Source organism: Bemisia tabaci, chromosome 7, assembly GCF_918797505.1.
Source record: "Bemisia tabaci chromosome 7, PGI_BMITA_v3".
Taxonomy (NCBI): Eukaryota; Metazoa; Arthropoda; class Insecta; order Hemiptera; family Aleyrodidae; genus Bemisia; species Bemisia tabaci.
The window spans coordinates 23,417,789-23,437,353 of NC_092799.1; the positions used below are offsets into that span (position 1 = coordinate 23,417,789).

Genomic DNA, 19,565 nt, shown 5'->3' on the forward strand with positions numbered 1-19,565 from the left:
TACTGAACACCTCATTGTAAATTATTATTGTTTCAAGCTCAAAATGTCTGACATCATGATAGAATGGCGCACTGTAAAATCCAATCACAACACATACTTTGTAACTTTTTTGCATTTTTTATTCACCTTTCCATTGCATACATTTTTATTCTAATTTTCCTATAATTCACTTTTATCCTCGTCTTGAATAGGGGCTGTTCTCTGCAAAATTGCAAGTACACTTCTAGTAACTACGAAGTAGACTATGAGAATTTATCCAATGTTGAAGACATGAAAGCTAGTCCCAAAAAAGTTGCTGTGCTTCAGCAAGCTGTTCCATCTCATCATAGACGAAGGTTTGTTAGAGATTTTATTTGCTTTACCTGCCTTTTGGCAGTTGAATTCTTCTTAAATTAAGCCGTACATTTTACATTAATTTTTATTCCTGTCAATGTTCAACTGAAACGGGACGTGCGAAAACCGCTAATGTCCATTTTTCCAGTCCTCAGTTTTTTTGAGTTGATAATACTTATCGGAGTTGGATGCAACCACAACAGTGGTATTAATACTCATCTCCAGGTTACCTTAATCCCAAAACGAGTCCTTTCCTCATTTTTATGGTTAGATCAACTCTTTAAAAGTATTATCAACTCAGAAAAACTGAAGACTGGAAAAATGGATGTTAGCGGTTTTCACATGTCCCAATTCAATTAGATCTTACAAGTTTCAAACTTAAATCTGTCACCCGTCTCCATCTATCAAATCTTTCTCAGTCACTTAAATATGCTCCCCCTCTAAAAAGGTGATGAATTCTAAAAGAAAAAGTTTTTTTGATGGGAACAAGAAAAGTTATAGAAAATTAGAAGAGTCGGAAGGAAAAATCTAATCTTTAAAATAGAGCAAAAAATCTGAATGAGAAATTCTTCTCTGATAAACAAAGAGAGAAGAGAAGCTTAAGATGGTAGCCTTAATGAAGATTTCCCAACAGGTCACTTGCTATCTGTTGTAAATTTTATCTTTATTGTCATTTCAAAGGAAGATATTTAAACTTTTTTTTCTCTACTGTAGATATGAAAGGAGTTTTTCTCCTCCGAGGTCTAGTAGCAGCAGTGGATATGGCACTGGAAGTAGTAGTAAATCATTCAGTGGTGTTGATCCAAGATTTCCAGCCAACCACGAGGTAATGAATTTTATTCCAATGTTTATGATGCAGCTTTTTCTGTCACAATTTTTGTCTCTTTTCATCAAAGGTAATGATCTCAAGTTCAGTAATTAGCTTTTTTACATGCTGAACAGTTTTTATGATCATGAGTCCCATCGGGAATGGAAAGATGATAGAATCAGTTAGAAGACACACTCCTAGCTACTAAAGTCATCTTTTTTGAGTCAGAGCAAAAATTAGTAAATAGATTTACTTTCCCTGGTAAATTTTTCCCAGACAATTTTCTTGAGCGTCTATTTAAGTTCTTTTGTTCGTATTAATGGAGGATTTTTATCCTTTCAGGGAACTTTGATGAGCTGCTCAAGCGGTCACTCAAGTAACAACGATGACAGGTGGTACGATCTCCTGGAGCCACCGATTGACCTGGATAACCAGTCGGCCAACCACCGAGTCCAGTCTGACCTTAATGACTCGCCGCCACCCCCTCTGCCAGCCCGCCTCCACTCTACCACGCTCAACAACTCAAACACTAAATCACCTTACAACAGCAGCCATACAAAGATCTACCAAAGCAACTCGTTGCCACTGAGCAACAACAACAGTTTCTCCCTCTCTGTCGCGTCGGGTCTAAAAAACTCGTCCGCGGCCAAATTCGGAGGAAGTCGCATCGATTTCATGCCGGTGCTCGACAAGAACATGAATAACTCCTCTGATTTGGCGCCCCATCAGCATGATTTCAAGGTCGGCGAGAAGGTCACGACCTGTTTGATGAGCCCCTCAGATCGCAATGACGAGATGCAGAGGAATCTGAATCACCACAGTGACTCCGTAAACGAGTATCATTTGGTGACTAGGATGCCCAAGGTAACAAATTGTTCTCTCTTGCTGGCTTTTCTTTTCCTAGCTTTTGTCATTTTTTTTTTTTTTTATTTGTAAGTTAAAATCATTGATGTTTCATCAGTTGAAAGATAAGACTTTCTCAGAATTCTGTTGAGTAACATGAAGTCACTTTCCTAAGAGTTAAAATTGAAAAAATTTATAATCAAGGGTTTCATTGAATAAGGCAGAACCAAAATTGGACGTATTTCTATCAAACGGACCTAAGCGCCATAGGGGGAGGAAAGGAGAGGGGGGCTTAGATTGGCGGGTGTTACGGAACGCGATGCTCGCTCCTCCTATACTCGCAATGCTTTTCCATGGCACTTAGGTCCGTTTGACAGAACGCGCTATCCGGGATTGTAAAATCTTCAAAAGGAACTCAATTTGACGCTTAGTTCCGTTTGACCGAAATACGTCTAATTAGTTCTATCATCAAGGCAAATTACCTACCTCCATTCATTTTGTAATTAGGAGAAAACAAATCGATACTGTTTCTCAAACCTTTTTGTGGCCATCATCACTGGATAAATATCCTCTAAAAATTCTAAGCACTACACTATTGCAGAGCTGAATGGACCATCAGATGGAAGACACAAAGGCTTCCGATATGTTTTTCCTCCTCAAAATTTCATCTAAAACGCAATTCTTATAAGGAGGATTACTGAAATCCATTCCTAACCAAGATACCAACATTTTTATGACCCACCGGTTACAAAAAAATTGAATTTTCTGCTCACAAGGAAAACTAGAGTTTACGTTAATCTGATTGCCCTCAATAATAGTTTTGGCAGGCCTCTTAATCAAGCAGTCTTCCCACCACACTCTGTATTGTTCTAAGTGTGAAGAATGTGGAATAGTTGAGCTGAAGCGCTTATTGCCATATTTTCATACCGCAGAGACTGTTATACAGTGATGGTCATTGTGAGGCATAACTCAAATAGACTATGGATTTTTTTTATGAGAGGAAAAATTGAATTTATACATTAGAAAACGTCCTTTTCCCTAGGTAGGAGTTAATTTGTAAAATTTTTGTTGTACAAATTGCAAAATTATGATGAAAAGCATGTATCATGTTGTTTAAATTTGTACATTGTATTGTGACCCATTTCTGTTAAGAATTGTGGTAAAGGTACTCAGTGCTTTGGAGGGGAAAGATTTCCAATTCTATTCTTTTTTTCCTCTCTTAATGTGGACTGTAGTGCCTACCCTGACCCTAACCCTATTAGTAAAATAAATTATAGTCTCTTCGTAAAATTTATATTTGGTATGAGCAGCTAAGTCTTAATTTGATTACCTACTTTTATTTTACAAATTCATCCTTTACGATGTTTGTCAACAGGTCTCTGATTACAATGGCAGCAGTATTTATGCTCAAATTGATACAGACAAATCTGCAAGTCTTCCTCTCAGTGTTTTATCCAATGACACAGACAGTGAAAGAGCGCAGAGTGAAGGTAATGCTGTTTCCTTTATCCAAGTTTGTCTTTCTTCAGCATTTTATACAAAAATTATAAAATTGTTCTTGGAACTCATGACATTATCTTCCTCTTTATTTTCTCCATCCTTCTATAAGCCTATAGTTAACGCCAAGTAAGCTGACTTACTTTGAGAGCAAGGCATAGGATTTATCCACCTGATTCTTGTATTTTTTTTTTATACTTAAAATGTTAAACTGAAGGCGACAAATTTGTCAGTTTTACTTTAGTAGTCGGTTAATGTCTCAGGTGTGAACCCAAAAAAAATTAAAAGGGAGGACAAAGCTTACTTATTTAGAAAATTCTCACCCAGGGAATTTCCGATAATGGAGAAATGATCATGTCAGACGTCTAGTACAAATCAGTTAAATAATTTTTTTCTTAAATATCGTGTCATTCAAAAGTATCATTTGAACCAATCTTGCTGTCTTTTCCTCATTTGTTTTGCCACAATGGTAACTGGGAAAAAAATGCACTCTAAATGCAGAAAATTAGTGTCACGGAAAGTGGAGTTTGAATTGTGCGCTCGTTATCTTTACAGTGGCAGAATCGCTTGTGGAAGAATACACAGGAGGTTTGTGATTTGTTGTTGATCAACAGGAGATTTATAGGCTTTCAGCTGTGCAATTTAAAAAGTTCAACTGTCAGCTTATGTACTCACCCGATTTTTCTATCGATTCGGCAAGATCCTTTTTTTTTTGGAATGTTCTGAGCTCAATTGAACCACTATTTATTTGACATATTTTTCAACTTTTTGTTACTCTTAATTAATTTTTTCAGGGAGTGGAACCATGTCGACCAGCTCTCGATTCTCAGCAAAATCAATGCCAGGGACTCCGTCTAGCCGAGGACAGAGTCCACGTAGACTTCGAGACACTGGTGAAGCACGGTTGCGACCAGAGGTTGCATCAAGATCGCCAGCCAATAGACACAGTGCAAATCTGAACAGCACCCTCCAGCAAGACCTGATGAAACTGATAAGCCCAGAGTATCTTTCCTCTGATGACTCAGCTCTGAACAAGGTATTTATCGATGCTCTCTCTTTACACCGAGAATCAAAGAATCTCTCAACTATCTCTACTCCTGAATGAAAAATAAACCATGGAAGATATCTCTAAAGTAAATGAAACCCTCTCTCGTTTAAAAGCTCAGAGTCATTGTTTTTGGTGGCTTGAAAATCTAAAAATCTTAGAAAACATAAATCTCACAAAAAATTTCACTAAAAATTTCATGTTTCAGTCAAGAAAAGAAAATTTTACACCAAAGCTGTATTGCAGGCATTCCATGAAAACGTTTCAAACTGATAAACTTTAGCAGAGTCATTTGTAGCCTCGACCGAGCAACAAAAAAACTCAAAAGGAAACGCTCTTCAGTGCTGAGAGCGGATCAGAGTTGAAGCAACAAATGAGAACACTGTAAGGGATGGATTTAGGAGGAACCAAAAGGGCTTTTGGTGGGGGGCCGTTAAATCAAGGGAACAAGGAGGCACATACTGCATGCGATAATTTTTTCTCTTCAAGTCTTGATGGAAAAGTAAATAGAAAAATTAAAAAAAGGTCACAACATTCAAAACCTAGGAGTGGCAGATTTTTTTCAGCCAATATCAGGTAGCATTTACCATCTTAATTCATAAGAAAAGCTGTACCTCCATCCTGATGTTGTGAATAATTCATGTAAAACAGACTACATAACTTAGCTCAGTGATCCTTTCAGCATCCCCAGTCTATGCCAAATCATTTCACATCGTAACCACAATGCCTGTTTTTTTTCAGTCACATGGTGGAAATATGTCTGGACTAAGCGGGAAAATTTATAGTAACGGCAATAGTGTTTCCCAGAGCACAACCAGTATCCCAGATTTGTTGCACCGCTCCAAGTCTCGTGACAACATTCACAGTAGTGCCAATTCAACTCTAAGCGGCTCAGCGTTGAGTGTGGCCAGCGAGGTCATTCTTACCATGGCTCGCCCGGCCACTGTTATTTCCAATGCACCCAGTCCTCAGCCTGGGCCCATGGAATCCAAACTCTCCAAAGAAGAAAGGTAAATTATTGTAATTATAACATCTAGCTTTTTTTGTTGTGTGTAGATAATTGTTGCTTACTGATGTGGAAATCGCTATACTGATGTGTGGCTTTTTCCCATTAAAACTGTGAATGTGTCACTAAACTTTGAACGAATTGTGAATTGCGAATACTTTGCTCCAAAAGTAAATTATGCATAGAACACAATGCGCACATTAAAAATGCAAAAAGTATCTCAAAATATGCAGTTCAAGAAGCGCAATTTTTCCACAATTCTATAACGCTCCGGTATTCACGCTGAATCAAATGATGCCATACGGCACCAATCAGAAACAAGCATGGGTTTCTATGACTTCTTTGTATTTTCTACTTCTTGTATCTGAAAACAATGAAAATTCGAAGTTATTCCTCTCGAATCTAAGAATCGAATCTCATCCATGTTTTCTGTAGGAAACAAGCAACAATTCCACATTGAAGTGCGTTTTAGTTTAACTAACATCAGTAGAAAATGAGAGAAGATAGTGATTTGATAGCCATAGTTCATCACCCTCATCATTTTCCCGCACTGAGTCTTTGGACTTTTTAAAAGCAGGCTTATCCGGGATTTTGGCTCCAAACTTACGCAAAAAATCATCACACATTCCACTCACCTGGTACTTCCAGAAAATTAAATTAAAAACACATGGTTTGGTGATCTATTTTGCAGAATGGAATTGACCAATAGACATGGTACTAATTGTAATCTCATTGTTCGGTTTCTCCAATGTTACTTATTTTGGAGTTTAGCCTGTGTCACACTTTCAAAATACTCCATCAAAATGTCAAGGTCAAGGGCTGTGATGGGTCCAAGTCATCGAATAAGCCAATCACAACCCCTGATCTTGATATTTTGATGGAGTATTTTGATAGTGTGACACAGGCTTTTGTCATATCAAGGAGCACTCAAAAGTTTTTTTGTTTTGTCCAGCCTTCTCATACACTGTATCTTCCTTTTATGTTGCAGACTGTCACCTCGAGTCACAAAGCTGAGTCCTGTTAAAGCAGACCCGAATCTCGTAGTGTCTCCAGAATACCGGGAAGACAAAAGAAGCTCCAGCATGCGAGAAAAACTGTCCAACTCCATGATCCATATCTCAAACTCAAGCTCTGCCTCAGATACAGGGATTTATGGAGTCAGCACTAGTACGCCCCACAAAAAAAATGATGAAAACCTCGGCATCTGGGTCTCTGATGTCGCTGAAAAACTTGGATTAGACTCCTGTTCAAAAATAACGTAAGTCCTCAAAGTGACCAGTTATTGTGGTCTTGTTTGATTTTTTCCAAAAAAGAAATAATCAGTCTCATCTAAACAAAAAATCAAAAATTATCAACGTCATTGTTGAGCACTATTTTTAAACCTAGGTAGGTGAAGGATGGTAATTGCATCTCTGTCATTTTAAGGAAGAAATATTAGAGGGGCATTTTGATAATTTGACTATCAAAGCTGGGTGGTGTGTCAGATAAAAATAATAAAAGATAATTTGAGTAGTTTACAGACTGGTTCCCACCCCTATCACACTCCGAGTACGTAACTATCAATGGAAAAACAGCAAAAACATGACATCCCTGACTGAGATTTGTATTTTTGCAGTTTCATTGACCATCTAGTCTAGTGGTAGGTAATAACCTAAAGTGTGTTGTGTACTTGGTGTTGTTTGGCAAAAAATTTTTTTAATCCTACATTACGAGCTCAAAATTTCCAAGCCGTAAAAAAAGAAAGAGAAATGGAATGATATTTAGTGAAAATGGCCACAAATTTGATGAAACTGGCAACAAATTTGATTTCAAATGTTGGATTATGCAAAGGTTGGGTAATCAAGGTTCCATAATGTTTCTAATTGCTCAATAGCCGGGTACTTATGTGGAAACTTTAAAATGCATTTTGTTTTCGAAAATATGTGCCGTTTTCATTTTACCCTCATTAATCGACACTACCTATTTGAGAGAATCCAAATGGTGCGACTTCCATCTCATACTTGAAATTGGCCAACTATTTTCGAACAAACTAATATATATTTTTTATACATAAAGAGCCTTGATAAATGATGTGTCCAAAGTTATTTGCACAGATAGTTATACTTTTCATTTTCATACATCAGAGAGGAGTCTTTTTTATCGTAATCTAATTCTGCTGAAGTAGCTCAGCCCTCAATGTCTTGAAATTTTTGATGTACTCACTATAGATGTACTATCAATTTACTATCACAGAATTCAGAGGGAAAATTTTTGCGATCAAATATCACACATTTTCCCAATGAAATTCAAGTGATACCATCTTCGCAAACAAGACGGCCGGCAGAAGTCGAAGACGGATAATAGTGTTGTTTGCTAACGATGGCAACAATTTAGTTTCAAATCTTTCTCTGAAAATCAATTTAAAAATCAGTAGTATGATAAAAACTGCTGCCAATAGGATAGATCTACACTTCATTCAAAGGGAATTTTGTTTTTGGTTTACACCAGTTAGTAGGGTCTAGCATATTCAATCTCAAGAATTTGCCGAACTTCTCAATTTATAAAGTGTGAATAATCTCTTTTCAATTTACTATTTCTGTTTTCAGAAATCGTCAGATGGTAGAGCTGCAAAAGCACTTATCGCAGCTAGAGAGTCGCCTGACGAGAGAGACCAAACGCAGGCTGTCTCTGGAAGATGAAGTTAGAAGCCTGCGGGATGAAAACCGGAGACTACAAGAAGAATCTCAAAACACTGCCCAACAGTTCCGTCAGTTCACCAACTGGTTTTATCAAACGATCGAAAAACAGCAATAACTGTCTCTGTGAGTTAGTTTCCTTGTGAAACTTAGTGACTCGCCCAGCTCTGGAAGGAAATGTATCCATTTTTAGTACATCGTCAAGATTTTTCTCCCTCTTGCTCAGAAACATAAACATACACTCTCCGATACCTCTCTGCCAAAAACTCTTTGAAATTGTGTTAAAAATATTTTAACTAGGTTACATTGGTTCTTAAAGTTTGTTAATTCATTTTAAGGTTAACAGAAAGGCAAAACTGCAAGTGTTTTTCTTCTATTGACGTTTTCAAATTTATATATACCCTCTTGTAACTGTATAACTCAAATGCTCCAAGTTCTCCTTGAGACCCCTAAGTTTTACTCTACATCCAATCGTTCAGAGAGGATTATGGAAGGTTTTGCCCAACTATCAGCGTACTTCAACCCTCTAAATCTTTGAATTTTCCTTTCCATACAGTCTCCCTGCAATGTTAGCTCATTTCACGATGCGGAAATATTTCATCACCCTGTATTTAAGCCAAGAATTTTTTCATCATTTTGCGTTGGGTAATTCTCTTTTTCCCGAAATTCCGTGGTAAAATTCCAAATGCTCTGTCTAAACATCTCATGTGTCACAAACCCTTTAGCTGTTCTTCTCTCACAAATTTCTGCAGTAATTACCCCAATCGGGAACAATTCAGCCCACCTTGTTAATTTCTCAGGACTTCCAAGAGGATGTTTAATTTTACTCTCTTCAATAGCTGTTATCTATCAAATAAAAAAATAGAACAAGAGGTGACCTGCTCACAAAAGAGTTAGTCTATTTTACTATTGTCAAATACTATCTCAGTAAAACCTTGCTAAGTTTGAGTATGTCAAGACAAAAACCTGACCCTTAAACTGTTTACCTTGCACTTGTTGCCGTATTTATAGGAGCTCTATCGGGAATCCTGCTGATGTATAAGTTGCTGCTTAGCTCATAATTTTCCTTATTTTGTATTAAATAGCACAGCAACCAAGGCAAATTCTTGTCTAAGTCAAAATCACTCTCCGTGTCTAGACAATTAGACTAGCAAGATTTCATTGTGTTCCAAGTCTCATTTCTTTTGAAGTGACCATAATTTAATTTCCTCTCAATGGCCAATGAGCATGACGCAAAATTTCTGGCATCAGCGCAATGCAGTAACTGTTGTTAGAATTTTGTTGGAATTTATCCAACCAACTGTAAATAATTGTTTACATTAATTCATAGCTCTACACATTTCATCATTCATTGTTGCATTTGTTATTTTTTCAGCCTAAAAAAAATCCTCTAAGCATCCGTCCATGGTCTCTAATTTCTATTTTTCATAATTAAATGACTTTATGTAATCATTCTTCCACCTCTAATTACTCATGTTTTCCTGAGTTAGTCTTTTAACCCTTGGGTCTTGAATACTGATCATTTTCCACTCAATTTATTTCAATCATAAAGTCAACATGGCCTAATTACTGTAAAATGAGAGATCAAAAGAACAAGTAATGCAAGAATGGAGGTTTAAAAAGTGGTCAAAAGAAACCCACGGAGCTAAATAGCGAGAAAGGGTCAAACTCCAAAATTTCTTACAGCAGTGAGAGTTTAATTATTAATTTTACTTGATTTTTTGTATTTTAGTAAAACATGGTTTAAGCATATAAATGCAGGCATAGTGGCTACAACTATAGAAGTATTTTCCAACATCTTAACTGTAAAATTTTTAACGAGATTCTATTGATCCTTTATATAAAATTAGCGACCAGCAATCCAAGTTCAATTTTATTAATTAAGTTCTGAATGGAATATTATTAGTTTTACGTCTCATTCAGGATTCGATTCAATCCCCTCTCTTCCTCCTTTTTTTGTGGCCTAGATTATCATCAAATCAAAACCTAGTGCTTGAAATTCCTAATCCTTATAAAAGCGGAACATTATCTGCTATGTAGAAACCATTTTTTCACCCCTCTTAATTTTTTTTTCTCATTACAACCAATTTTTTGTATTTATCGTTAATTTTCTGTGATGGAATTTTATTAAACACCAATTTTAACTAGGATTATTCGATGCCTTTAAATTTTGAATATGTTTTACTTGCTCTGTTTCACCCTCACAATTTCTTTGATGTCATTGTACATGAATGATTGTTTCTCACTCTGCAGGCCGACTGTTGAAATCAATAGACAAGGCGGCAAACAAACAAGATAGAGAGAAAATGAAGCGATCCTGTTGGTCGAAGCGAATGGTTACAATGGGCAAAATAAGTAATTATTAGACTAACTGACAGCAACCCATGAGAGACGCTATAAGTAGTCAATCATTTTCCCCCTTAGTCTGCAACAACTACTCGTTTCACCAACAGAATTGCTCTATTTTTCCTTTGTCTATTCCTTTGTTTGTAAATTTTAATAATCAGCCTGCTGATTCCAAACACATTGGTTAATTTTTATTAAGATTAGCTGTCTTTTGTAAATTTATTTTTATTTTCGTACTTTTATAAATTTATTATCAGTTATTATTCTTGTGTAAATTTTATGGTGCATAATGAAATCATTGTCGTTATTTATATTATCACTAGTATTATCAGTATGTATCTCTGTAGTTAGTATGATGTATTATTTTACAGCCAGCGTTTTAATCGTGAAACTAAATTTTATTCCATGAGAAATCGGTCAAGAGCAGAACCTCATGAAGCAGTTAGGTTGAATTTTCTCCCTTCATTTTTCAACGCATGAACCAGCTGCCTTCATATGAGTTTCCTACATTATTTTTAATCATGTCTTTTGCATTTTTAGTACTTCTCGACCAAATCTAAATCTCTTAATTATTTAGGCCAGTTGAAATTGACAAGACTGCGAGCAATTCTCTATTGCAGAATCAATAAAACTTAATAACATCTAGAAAACTCCATCAAACTTATTCGGGTTTTCAGCTTTTACATTATTGATTTCTGTTATTCCATTCTGTTGGCCAAGTTGTTTTAAATAAAGCTTACGCAAGAAGTAATCATGAAATATCCTAATAATCAAAACACATCGAAGAGTGGCTGAATCCTCAAGTTTTAAGCCCCTTAATTGTGTGGTAGATATTCTTACCCTCTAAGTGCCTCTGGAGTGACTCAATGAAGCACAGTAAAGACACATCTACAAAGCGTAGGGCATCAATATACGTGTATTGTTATTTTTTTGGTTAATTTGAGGAGCGTGAGAAGACTGCTGTTCTTGTATGCTCTGAATTTTTTATTTTTTCTCTTTTGGTGGACTAGGGTATCACGAGTTGTGGGAAAGTTCTTAATTCAATATTTGTTTGCAAGAATTGATAATTTTTTACAGATTTTCTACAGATTACTGTATCACAAATTATTGAGCAAGACTTTGATTTTTTACCATGTCCTTCTGGAGAATATTTTAGAACGTCAAAAGAAGGTTTGCTCTTTCCATCCAACTCGCCACAGTTGTAAATTTAGATTAATTCAATCTCACCCTCCCAATTCCTAGTCCAGAGCCTGTTCAATAATGCTGTATTACTGTTTGTACATAGTGTTAATAACACAGACTGCCTTTTCTATTCGAACCCCTGCCTCTCAATGCTTCGATTTGGTACAACTTTTGAGTGCCTTCTTACAATTGATTGACTTTGTTTTTTTAGTAGATTTTGAGAGAGGGGATCCCCCTTCTTTTACACTTACTTAAGGCCTCCAAGTATTAATATTTAACTTGTTACACTTTTCTCTCTCAAGTCACCCTTTATTGGTTTCCAAAAGTATTGGAACAGGTATTATTGTAGTTTGTATAATTTATTTAAAAATAAAACCAGTTTTTTTTTCTTAAAAAAGCAGTTCCTCTTTGATTCCATTCCTCCATTACTCAAAATTTACTATAATTGAAGAGAAAAACATCAAGACAAGGCTTAAAATTTAAATAAACGCTAAAAGGTATTATATGTTAAGCTGTCGCATGCTCATTTTCAACTATTAAAAAAAATTCAGAGGCTACCTAACTCTAATTGCTATCAGGCGATGGTAAAACTCCCCATTTTTGTATCTTGTTTGCGGTGTCAAAGAATCTATGCCACCATTTTATTTGTTTTGAGGAGAACAGATCAACATTACTCCTGTAAGTTTTCGCAGAACTTTCTTCGCACAGAGAAGAGAAATCCCAGAAGTTTTTAAGCATTGATGTTGAGTAGTCTTTGATTTAAGGAATGCAAGTTAAATATGACAGGAGGTCTGAAACATTTCGAACCAAGTCACAGGGTTGGGAAGTTTCACCGTCATCATGAACAAAATTTGATCAAAAGCTAAAGAAAAAACTATATCCACAAGTGCACAATAATTCAAAAAATGATATTAAAATTTTCTTTGGGGCTCCTGACAGATATTTGTTGATCGATAGAAGGATCATTTCAAAAATCATCAAAACTGAAAATTAGTTAATGGGACAAGCTCCAGCCTCTTAGATCCTCTGCTTCACTTACATTGATATGTTCTGATGACCCATCTAACCAATGAGTCATCATTCTTTGTAATCAACTCAAATCTTGCAGTACCCAATTAGTTTACATGAACCTAATAATATCGAGCATTAGCCCTCTGTCAAGTTTTGTAATTAATGTTCACACTGCCGATGTTAAACCATGTTTTAAAGGGTAGTATGGAGTTGTTTGAAAGTGCTTATCATATCTTTGTTATGGAAAATGTCAGATGCCGAAGCTTACTAATAAAATTCTTTTAGTTAATTTTGTGGACTTCACAGTGATGTGTAATTTTTAAATAATGCTGCAGTATAGAGACGTGGATAATTGGGAAAATCATACATGGCTATCGGGAAACCAACAAAAAAAACAGCAAAAGAGCAAGTAATCAACAAGTAAAAAACTGTATTTCATAAAAAATTATGAAAGCGAAGGACACTTGAAAACAGCCTAATCATTTCATTACATTACATTTGGTAAATTTTTTACAAATCATCATTCACTTGGAGCGAAAAAAATCTATCATAATATCTTAAAGCTAGTCTGGATACTTCAGTAATGTAATACTGACATGGAAAAACCCTTGTGTATTGTTCTTGCCTCTATACTCTTCGCAGCACGTGCCCGAACCAGCCTGTTTAGAACAGGCAAACAATTGACTAAGAAGTAAAAAGGATTCAAACCGGAAAATCTAAGATGAAATGACTTTAATCAATCTGCCTAAAATCCAGGTACAGTAAGAAGATTGATTAGAAAGGACTACTATGATTGAACATTTATCTAAAAATCTTGTTCGTTAACTTTAGGTGGTAAGTTGCCGGTATCTTTTTACATTCTCCGTTACAATGAATCCATCCTGTTTTCTAAAAAAAAAAAAAAAAAAAAATAAAATAGAAACACTGCTTTTTTTCTATGTTCATTCTTGATTCTGCATGTAACAGACGTATGTAGATACCTTAACTGTTAGATTTTCATTATTATGTGAAAGCAACTGTCCTTAACTAGCAATATTTTCAGTGGAATGTACTTCTAAAAATGTTTAAGTTATCAACGGGTTTGGTCGGGTCAGTGAACAGAAATAATCTAACTACCAAACAGCAAACCCTTAGAGGGTGGTTCAAATGAACATTATGATTAACGCTTCAATTTTGAAATATTCGAAAATTGGTTAACATATTGCCAAAACTTGTTTACAGTATTTATTACCATGCCAAAGCAAATTTCCATGATACATATTTGAAAATAACTAAGCTTTAGCCAACAACATTTCTGATGCAATGCATTTCCGAATTTGTTTAAAATTAATGGTCACGCTTATGTTCACAGCTTGTTCTGGTCGTCAGTCTGACAACCTTACATATTATGAAACCCTTTCAGAGTGATGGAAATGAACACCTCGATTGCCACTCCAATGCTCCAGTTTTGAAAAAGATGTAAATGGATTTAAAAGAAAATTTTGCTCAAACTTTCTTGATCCACAGTAGTTAGCACACCAGCATCTTTTCCCTGGAGCATTACCAACAGAATTTAAGTTTTCATTAATCTTGCACCGGAAAAGCACAAAAGAAAATATTCTGGATCAACGAGTGCTGGGATTACTTAACAAAAATGACCTGATATGAGGCGAAACCCTTTCAGGATGGTTCAAATGGACATCATGGTTACCATTCACTGTTACCATCGATATATTTAACGCTTCAGTTTTAAAATAATTGTAAATCTTTTTAACAATATCGGCTTTTGCCCAAAATTCTCTCTCAGTTATATCACCCAGGATAAGTAAAACTGGACACTTGACTTGCTTGAATATTGAAATCTGCTGTTCACCGGTCAAATCTGGCCCCACACCAAGTCTGAACCGCTGATCAGTGCTGAAAAAAAAACCATTGCCATTGGGAACAAGAGACCTCTTGATTAATATACTACAAGCTTCATCCGTTAACTCGGACATCCATCTATTTTTCTTCACTCGATTAGCTGCCTCTGCATAAGAATAAGACGGAGGACTCCTGTTGGCAAGTTTCTTCTCTAGGCTTAATAACTGATCAAATCTTTCCCGATACCGAAGGGTAAGCTGATTCGTCTCTACACCACCTAGCCCTATTTCCAAAGCTATTATTTTTGTCACCAATTCAGGATAAATTGCTGCAAGGTAAAGACTGGTCTGCACCCCAAAACTATGACCTAGACATGTTACCTCCTTCCAATTAAAGTAGTCGACCACTCTTTTCAATGTTAAAACGAAGTCGAAGAATTTCAAAGGTGTTCCTACGGGAAATGGCGATGACTTCCCATGACCAGGGAAATCGATACACACATAGAAGTATTCTTGCGGTAGCAAAGGGATCAACGGATCGAATGTTCCGCAGTTGTCAAGTCGGCCATGTACAACCAAAACTGGAGCGTTACTGTTATTTCCCCACGTTTTACCTGCAAAAGTTTCATGAAACAATTGTGATTTTACACACGAGTTAAGAACATTCCTACACAAAATGGAAATATTTTGAATCGCAACCACCTAAATTGTGAGCTTTGAAGGAGTCATTAGAGAGGGCCATTTCTTGACTCACACTAAATACATTGATTCCTATGTTTTTGGAACCAAGATGAAAAAAAAGGTCTCAATTTTTTACGTACAAACAAATTTTTAGTGTAAGTTCATATAACACCAGAAGGAAATGGCAAAAGTGAGTTAACAAAGTTTTCTTCAGGTATTTGACAAGAATGACCTAACATATGGTGATACTCTTTCAGGGTAATTCAAATGAACATCATGGTTACCGCTTACTATTATCACAGATGTATTCAGCGCTTCAGTTTTAAAATAATTGTAAACAGGTTGGAAAATAGGGTTTTTCGCCCAAGAATTTCTCTCAGTATTATCAGCCAGTACGAGTAAAATGGGACACTTAATCTGTTTGAATACTGAAATTTGCTGATCACAGTTCAATACTGGCCAGTCATTCATTTTGCACCGTTGATCGGTACTAAAATAAAAGCCGCTGTCTTTGGAAACGAGAGACCTCTTTAGTAAAATACTGCAAGCTTCATCTGTTAACTCGGAGTTCCATCGATTGTACTTCATCCGACAAGCTGCCTCAGTGTAAGAGTAAGATGGAGGACTTTGGTTCGCTAGTTTCTTTTCAATGTTCAATAACTGATCAAACTGCTCTCGATACCAAGAAGCAATCTGATGGGTTTCTACACTACCTAATGTAACAATTTCTAGGCCTATTAACTTTTTCACCAGTTCTGGGTAGATTGCTGCAAGGTAAAAGCTGGCGTAGGCCCCTAAACTATGACCCAGACATGTAACTTCAAACTAAAATAGTCCACTACTCTTTTCATGGTTAAAACGTAGTCAAAAAACTTCAGAGGTGTCCCTGCCGGAAACGGGGACGATTTTCCATGACCAGGGAGGTCAAAACAGATATAAAAATATTCTTGAGGCAGCATGGGAATCAGCGGATCGAATGTTCCACAATTGTCGTGACGGCCATGTGCAACTAAAACTGGAGCATTGTCACTTTTTCCCCATGTTTTACCTGCAAAATTTTTATGAAATAATTGTGATTGTACGCTTGAATTAAAAACATTTCGAGGCAAGATGGAAATAATTTAAATTTAAACCACCTTAATCAAGAGCTTCAAATAAGTTATATGAAGGGATCATTTTTTTGCCCACTCTGGATGTACGTTACCTTCATTCATCTAAATACTTGTTTCAGTGAGCAACGCAGTAAACAAAATGTAAGTTACCTAATCTTGCACCATTGTGAATAGTTTTGCTTTGTAGACTGGTATTTTACAGTTTATTAGTCCATTTAATATTTGAGATTTGATTCTAGAGGAAAAATTATGTTTCTGCATACCTTCGACAGAGCCCCAAGGCACAGGAATCGAGATTGAGCTGGATGTTATGAAGCGAAATACTGGTACTGGTGCCTGTAAAAAAAGAATGAAGTTAAAATATCTAGTTTGATCTCATTTATTTTCAGATCTGCCCAAATAATCAATGGACACAACAAGGCTACCCCAGGCATGTGAGGCTTTAATCCAGCAAAGACATACTAACTTTCTTAAATATTTGGCCAAGTGCCCAAATCACAATGGGCCAAACTTTCTGCAATGGAACCGGATAAGTCCTGTTTTGCCCACATTTTGGGTGTTGGAAAATGGTAATGGTGGACTGTATTATAGTGCCTCTTAAAATTCATTAGAGACTAACCTGGTAACTAAAAAAAAAACTCTTGAATTTCAAAAAGACAACTCTTTAAAACACTTAAAATTCTCTTGCAACCAAATCTTTTTTGGCCATTTTTAAAGTAAAATTTATGAGCGGTAAAACTCAATTTAAAAAGTGTTAAAAAACTATAAAAATATCAACTGTAGTTTTTCAACACTAAAAATGTTAAAAACCTACAGTAATATTTTTAGAGTTTTTTATCACTTGTTTCTTTAAATTTTATTTTTTGTAAATTTTACATGAAAAAATAACCAAAAGGGTTTCCGAGTGTGAAAATATCAACAGTTTTTTTAAGAGTTTGAAGAATATTTTGAAAGGTCGTTGCAAGCCATAGATGAAAACGGAAAAGACAGATAAAAATTATCTCCGGAAAATATGATGATACCTAATCAAGAAAGTTGTCAAAAATAATTACTTCTCGACTCCGGCTTTCTAGGTTTGAGGCACAAATATGCTTTTATGTGGGCTCTGCTTGTTCAAATATTTGGCATTGAGTCTACCTGGGACTACTTAGTATTTTGAGAGGATGAAAAGTTTAGGAAAATCTGGGTCTAGCTAGGAAAGGCTCCTAACACCACTCCTCCTTACACCAGGTAATGACTTTAGGAGCGCTAAAAAACTAGGGGTAAGAGAACCAAAACTAAGAACTTAAAATTCAGTTACCTTATTTTTCGTGAGAAACTTGTGTTCCTTCAAGTTGTTGGATATTGAATAGTGCCTCATATGATGGGTGAGAAAGTTTAACTTTCTGTATCTGCTCAACATAACTTAATGGTTTGTCACAATTAAAAATCAAAACCAAAATCTACCTAGATAAAAATGAAAATTACAGATGCGTTTCACAATACTACAGGCAACTACCTATACTGATTGTGAGTACCTATGGCGCATTGGCAGACCAAGTTAAAAGCTGAAAGGATTATTTGAGTCATTAGATTTATTAATGAACCTACACAATTAAAAAAGGCGGAAGAATTACTGATAAAATATGTGTAAGGATTTCAACAGAAAACCTTGAAGTTTCTCAGTGTCAAGGATCACTGAACACATGCGTTATAAGTTTAGCAAGATTCCTTCTCTTAAAGGGTCAGATGACAAAAAATCTGCCTCAGATCATCATAAGCAAGAGCGATTTCAACCAATCCGTCGCTACTCCAGCTCTAGGAAAAGAAAGAACTTTATTTCCTTATGTACTGCAAATTCGCCGTCTCATACCAACTCAAAGCAGCGGTAAAGCACCTCGCTCCCTACCAGACGTCCACCCGTTCGCGCCCACGCGTGTATAATTTTAATAACGCCTTGATCAATTTTAAGAAAGCCCGTAGGCATCGCAGGGTTAGTTTTCAAAAAAAACTGATGAGTTTGCCTTTTTGATTGAACAGGAATCGAAAAGCTCCTCTTGCTTCAGAAAACGTCTGAATCCAAGTCCGGCAGATTAAAAATTCATGAAAGTTTACAAAAAGAATTTTCATAAGAAATTTCAAGACAAATTTATAGGAAATTTCAAGAAATTTCTTGTGAAATTTCAAGAATTTCATACGATAATTCCTTTAGCACTCTGGTCCAGGTCCCTGTATAGGTAGATCAAGTATATACAGGGCCGTCCAATAAAACTGTTTTTTTCAGTGAAAAAAGCAACATCCAGAACAGGAATTAATGACATAGTGTTCAGTTAACATCCTTTTATATATTACGTAAGACCTTTTCCCCATTTTTGACCCCCCATACTCTCCTTGTGCACACCAGAACACATCCCTTATCCCCCCCCCCCCCCCAAATTACGTAAGTCTCGACTAACCCCCCCCCCCCCTTTCTCAGTTATCGTAGACGAAGCTGACGTTTCCCTGTAGAACACAATGAAATTTTTCAACCAACAATTTTTTTGATCGTAAACCAAATTTCTGGAGTAAGCTTCACAGGCAGATCATGATATATATATATTTAATAAACTAAAATAAGAGCAAAATTGTAGATTCTTTTGCCTTGGGAGTAAATAGTTAAAAGTATATAGTTGACGAGAGATGAAGTCACTACTCATCATCGAAAGGATTGAGAAGTGGGAATCAGAGAAATGAAGGCATGTTCGATCGCCACAACTCGGTGTTTCCGATTTCCGCTAATTTCATCTTGGAATTTTATATCAACCTGACGAATATGGATATTTTTTACATTTTCTTGAAATATAAGGCTAAAAAGTTGACGTCAGGCCAACCGTACCCACTCCTCCCCCTCGTAAGCACACGAAAGCTTTATAGACCCCCCCCCCCCCCTCCCCATGAGAGCCTAAGTCATTTATGAACGGCTGCCCCTTATTTAAATTTTGGTATTCCTTATGGTCCTTTATTAACTAAAATTCTAATCATATAGATATAGAAGAAAATCATGCAGATTTTCCTTTAAAAAAAAAGAGCGTTTTAATTTTGGTTTGAATATAAAAGAATCCTGCATGCCCGACAGGCGCGGTTGACAAAAAATCCACGGCGCGTGGGAGTGCAGTGATCTGCAGAAAGGAAACAATCGATCACCCATTGCGCACCAGACTTTGGCG

At 36.2% G+C, this 19,565-nt stretch overlaps 3 protein-coding genes across 3 annotated transcripts in view; 1 reads left to right on the top strand and 2 right to left on the bottom strand.

Annotated features, from left to right (window-relative positions):
• The window catches only part of LOC109032740 (signal-induced proliferation-associated 1-like protein 3), a 157,172-nt gene extending 145,040 nt beyond the window's left edge, over positions 1-12,132 (top strand). The window contains exons 14-21 of the mRNA XM_072302682.1: positions 192-335; positions 1,048-1,159; positions 1,484-2,005; positions 3,360-3,474; positions 4,276-4,517; positions 5,268-5,536; positions 6,521-6,790; positions 8,118-12,132. Coding sequence (XP_072158783.1) covers positions 192-335; positions 1,048-1,159; positions 1,484-2,005; positions 3,360-3,474; positions 4,276-4,517; positions 5,268-5,536; positions 6,521-6,790; positions 8,118-8,325 — 1,882 coding nt within the window. The 3' untranslated portion in view covers positions 8,326-12,132. The remainder of the gene's footprint in view (positions 1-191; positions 336-1,047; positions 1,160-1,483; positions 2,006-3,359; positions 3,475-4,275; positions 4,518-5,267; positions 5,537-6,520; positions 6,791-8,117) is intronic.
• Positions 12,133-13,155: 1,023 nt separating this feature from the next.
• LOC140225067 (probable serine hydrolase) lies at positions 13,156-15,352 on the bottom strand. The gene is made up of 2 exons (XM_072302558.1): positions 15,344-15,352; positions 13,156-15,289 (listed from the first exon to the last, which is right to left on the bottom strand). The coding sequence occupies exons 1-2, from the start codon at positions 15,350-15,352 to the stop codon at positions 14,351-14,353; spliced, it is 948 nt and encodes a 315-aa protein (XP_072158659.1). The 3' UTR covers positions 13,156-14,350.
• Positions 15,240-18,056, bottom strand: LOC109032742 (serine hydrolase-like protein). The gene is given in 4 exon segments (XM_072302683.1): positions 15,240-16,092; positions 16,095-16,316; positions 16,644-16,716; positions 17,681-18,056. Coding segments are annotated over 4 exon segments (1,011 nt in total). The 5' UTR covers positions 17,783-18,056; the 3' UTR covers positions 15,240-15,478.
• Positions 18,057-19,565: the final 1,509 nt, after the last annotated feature.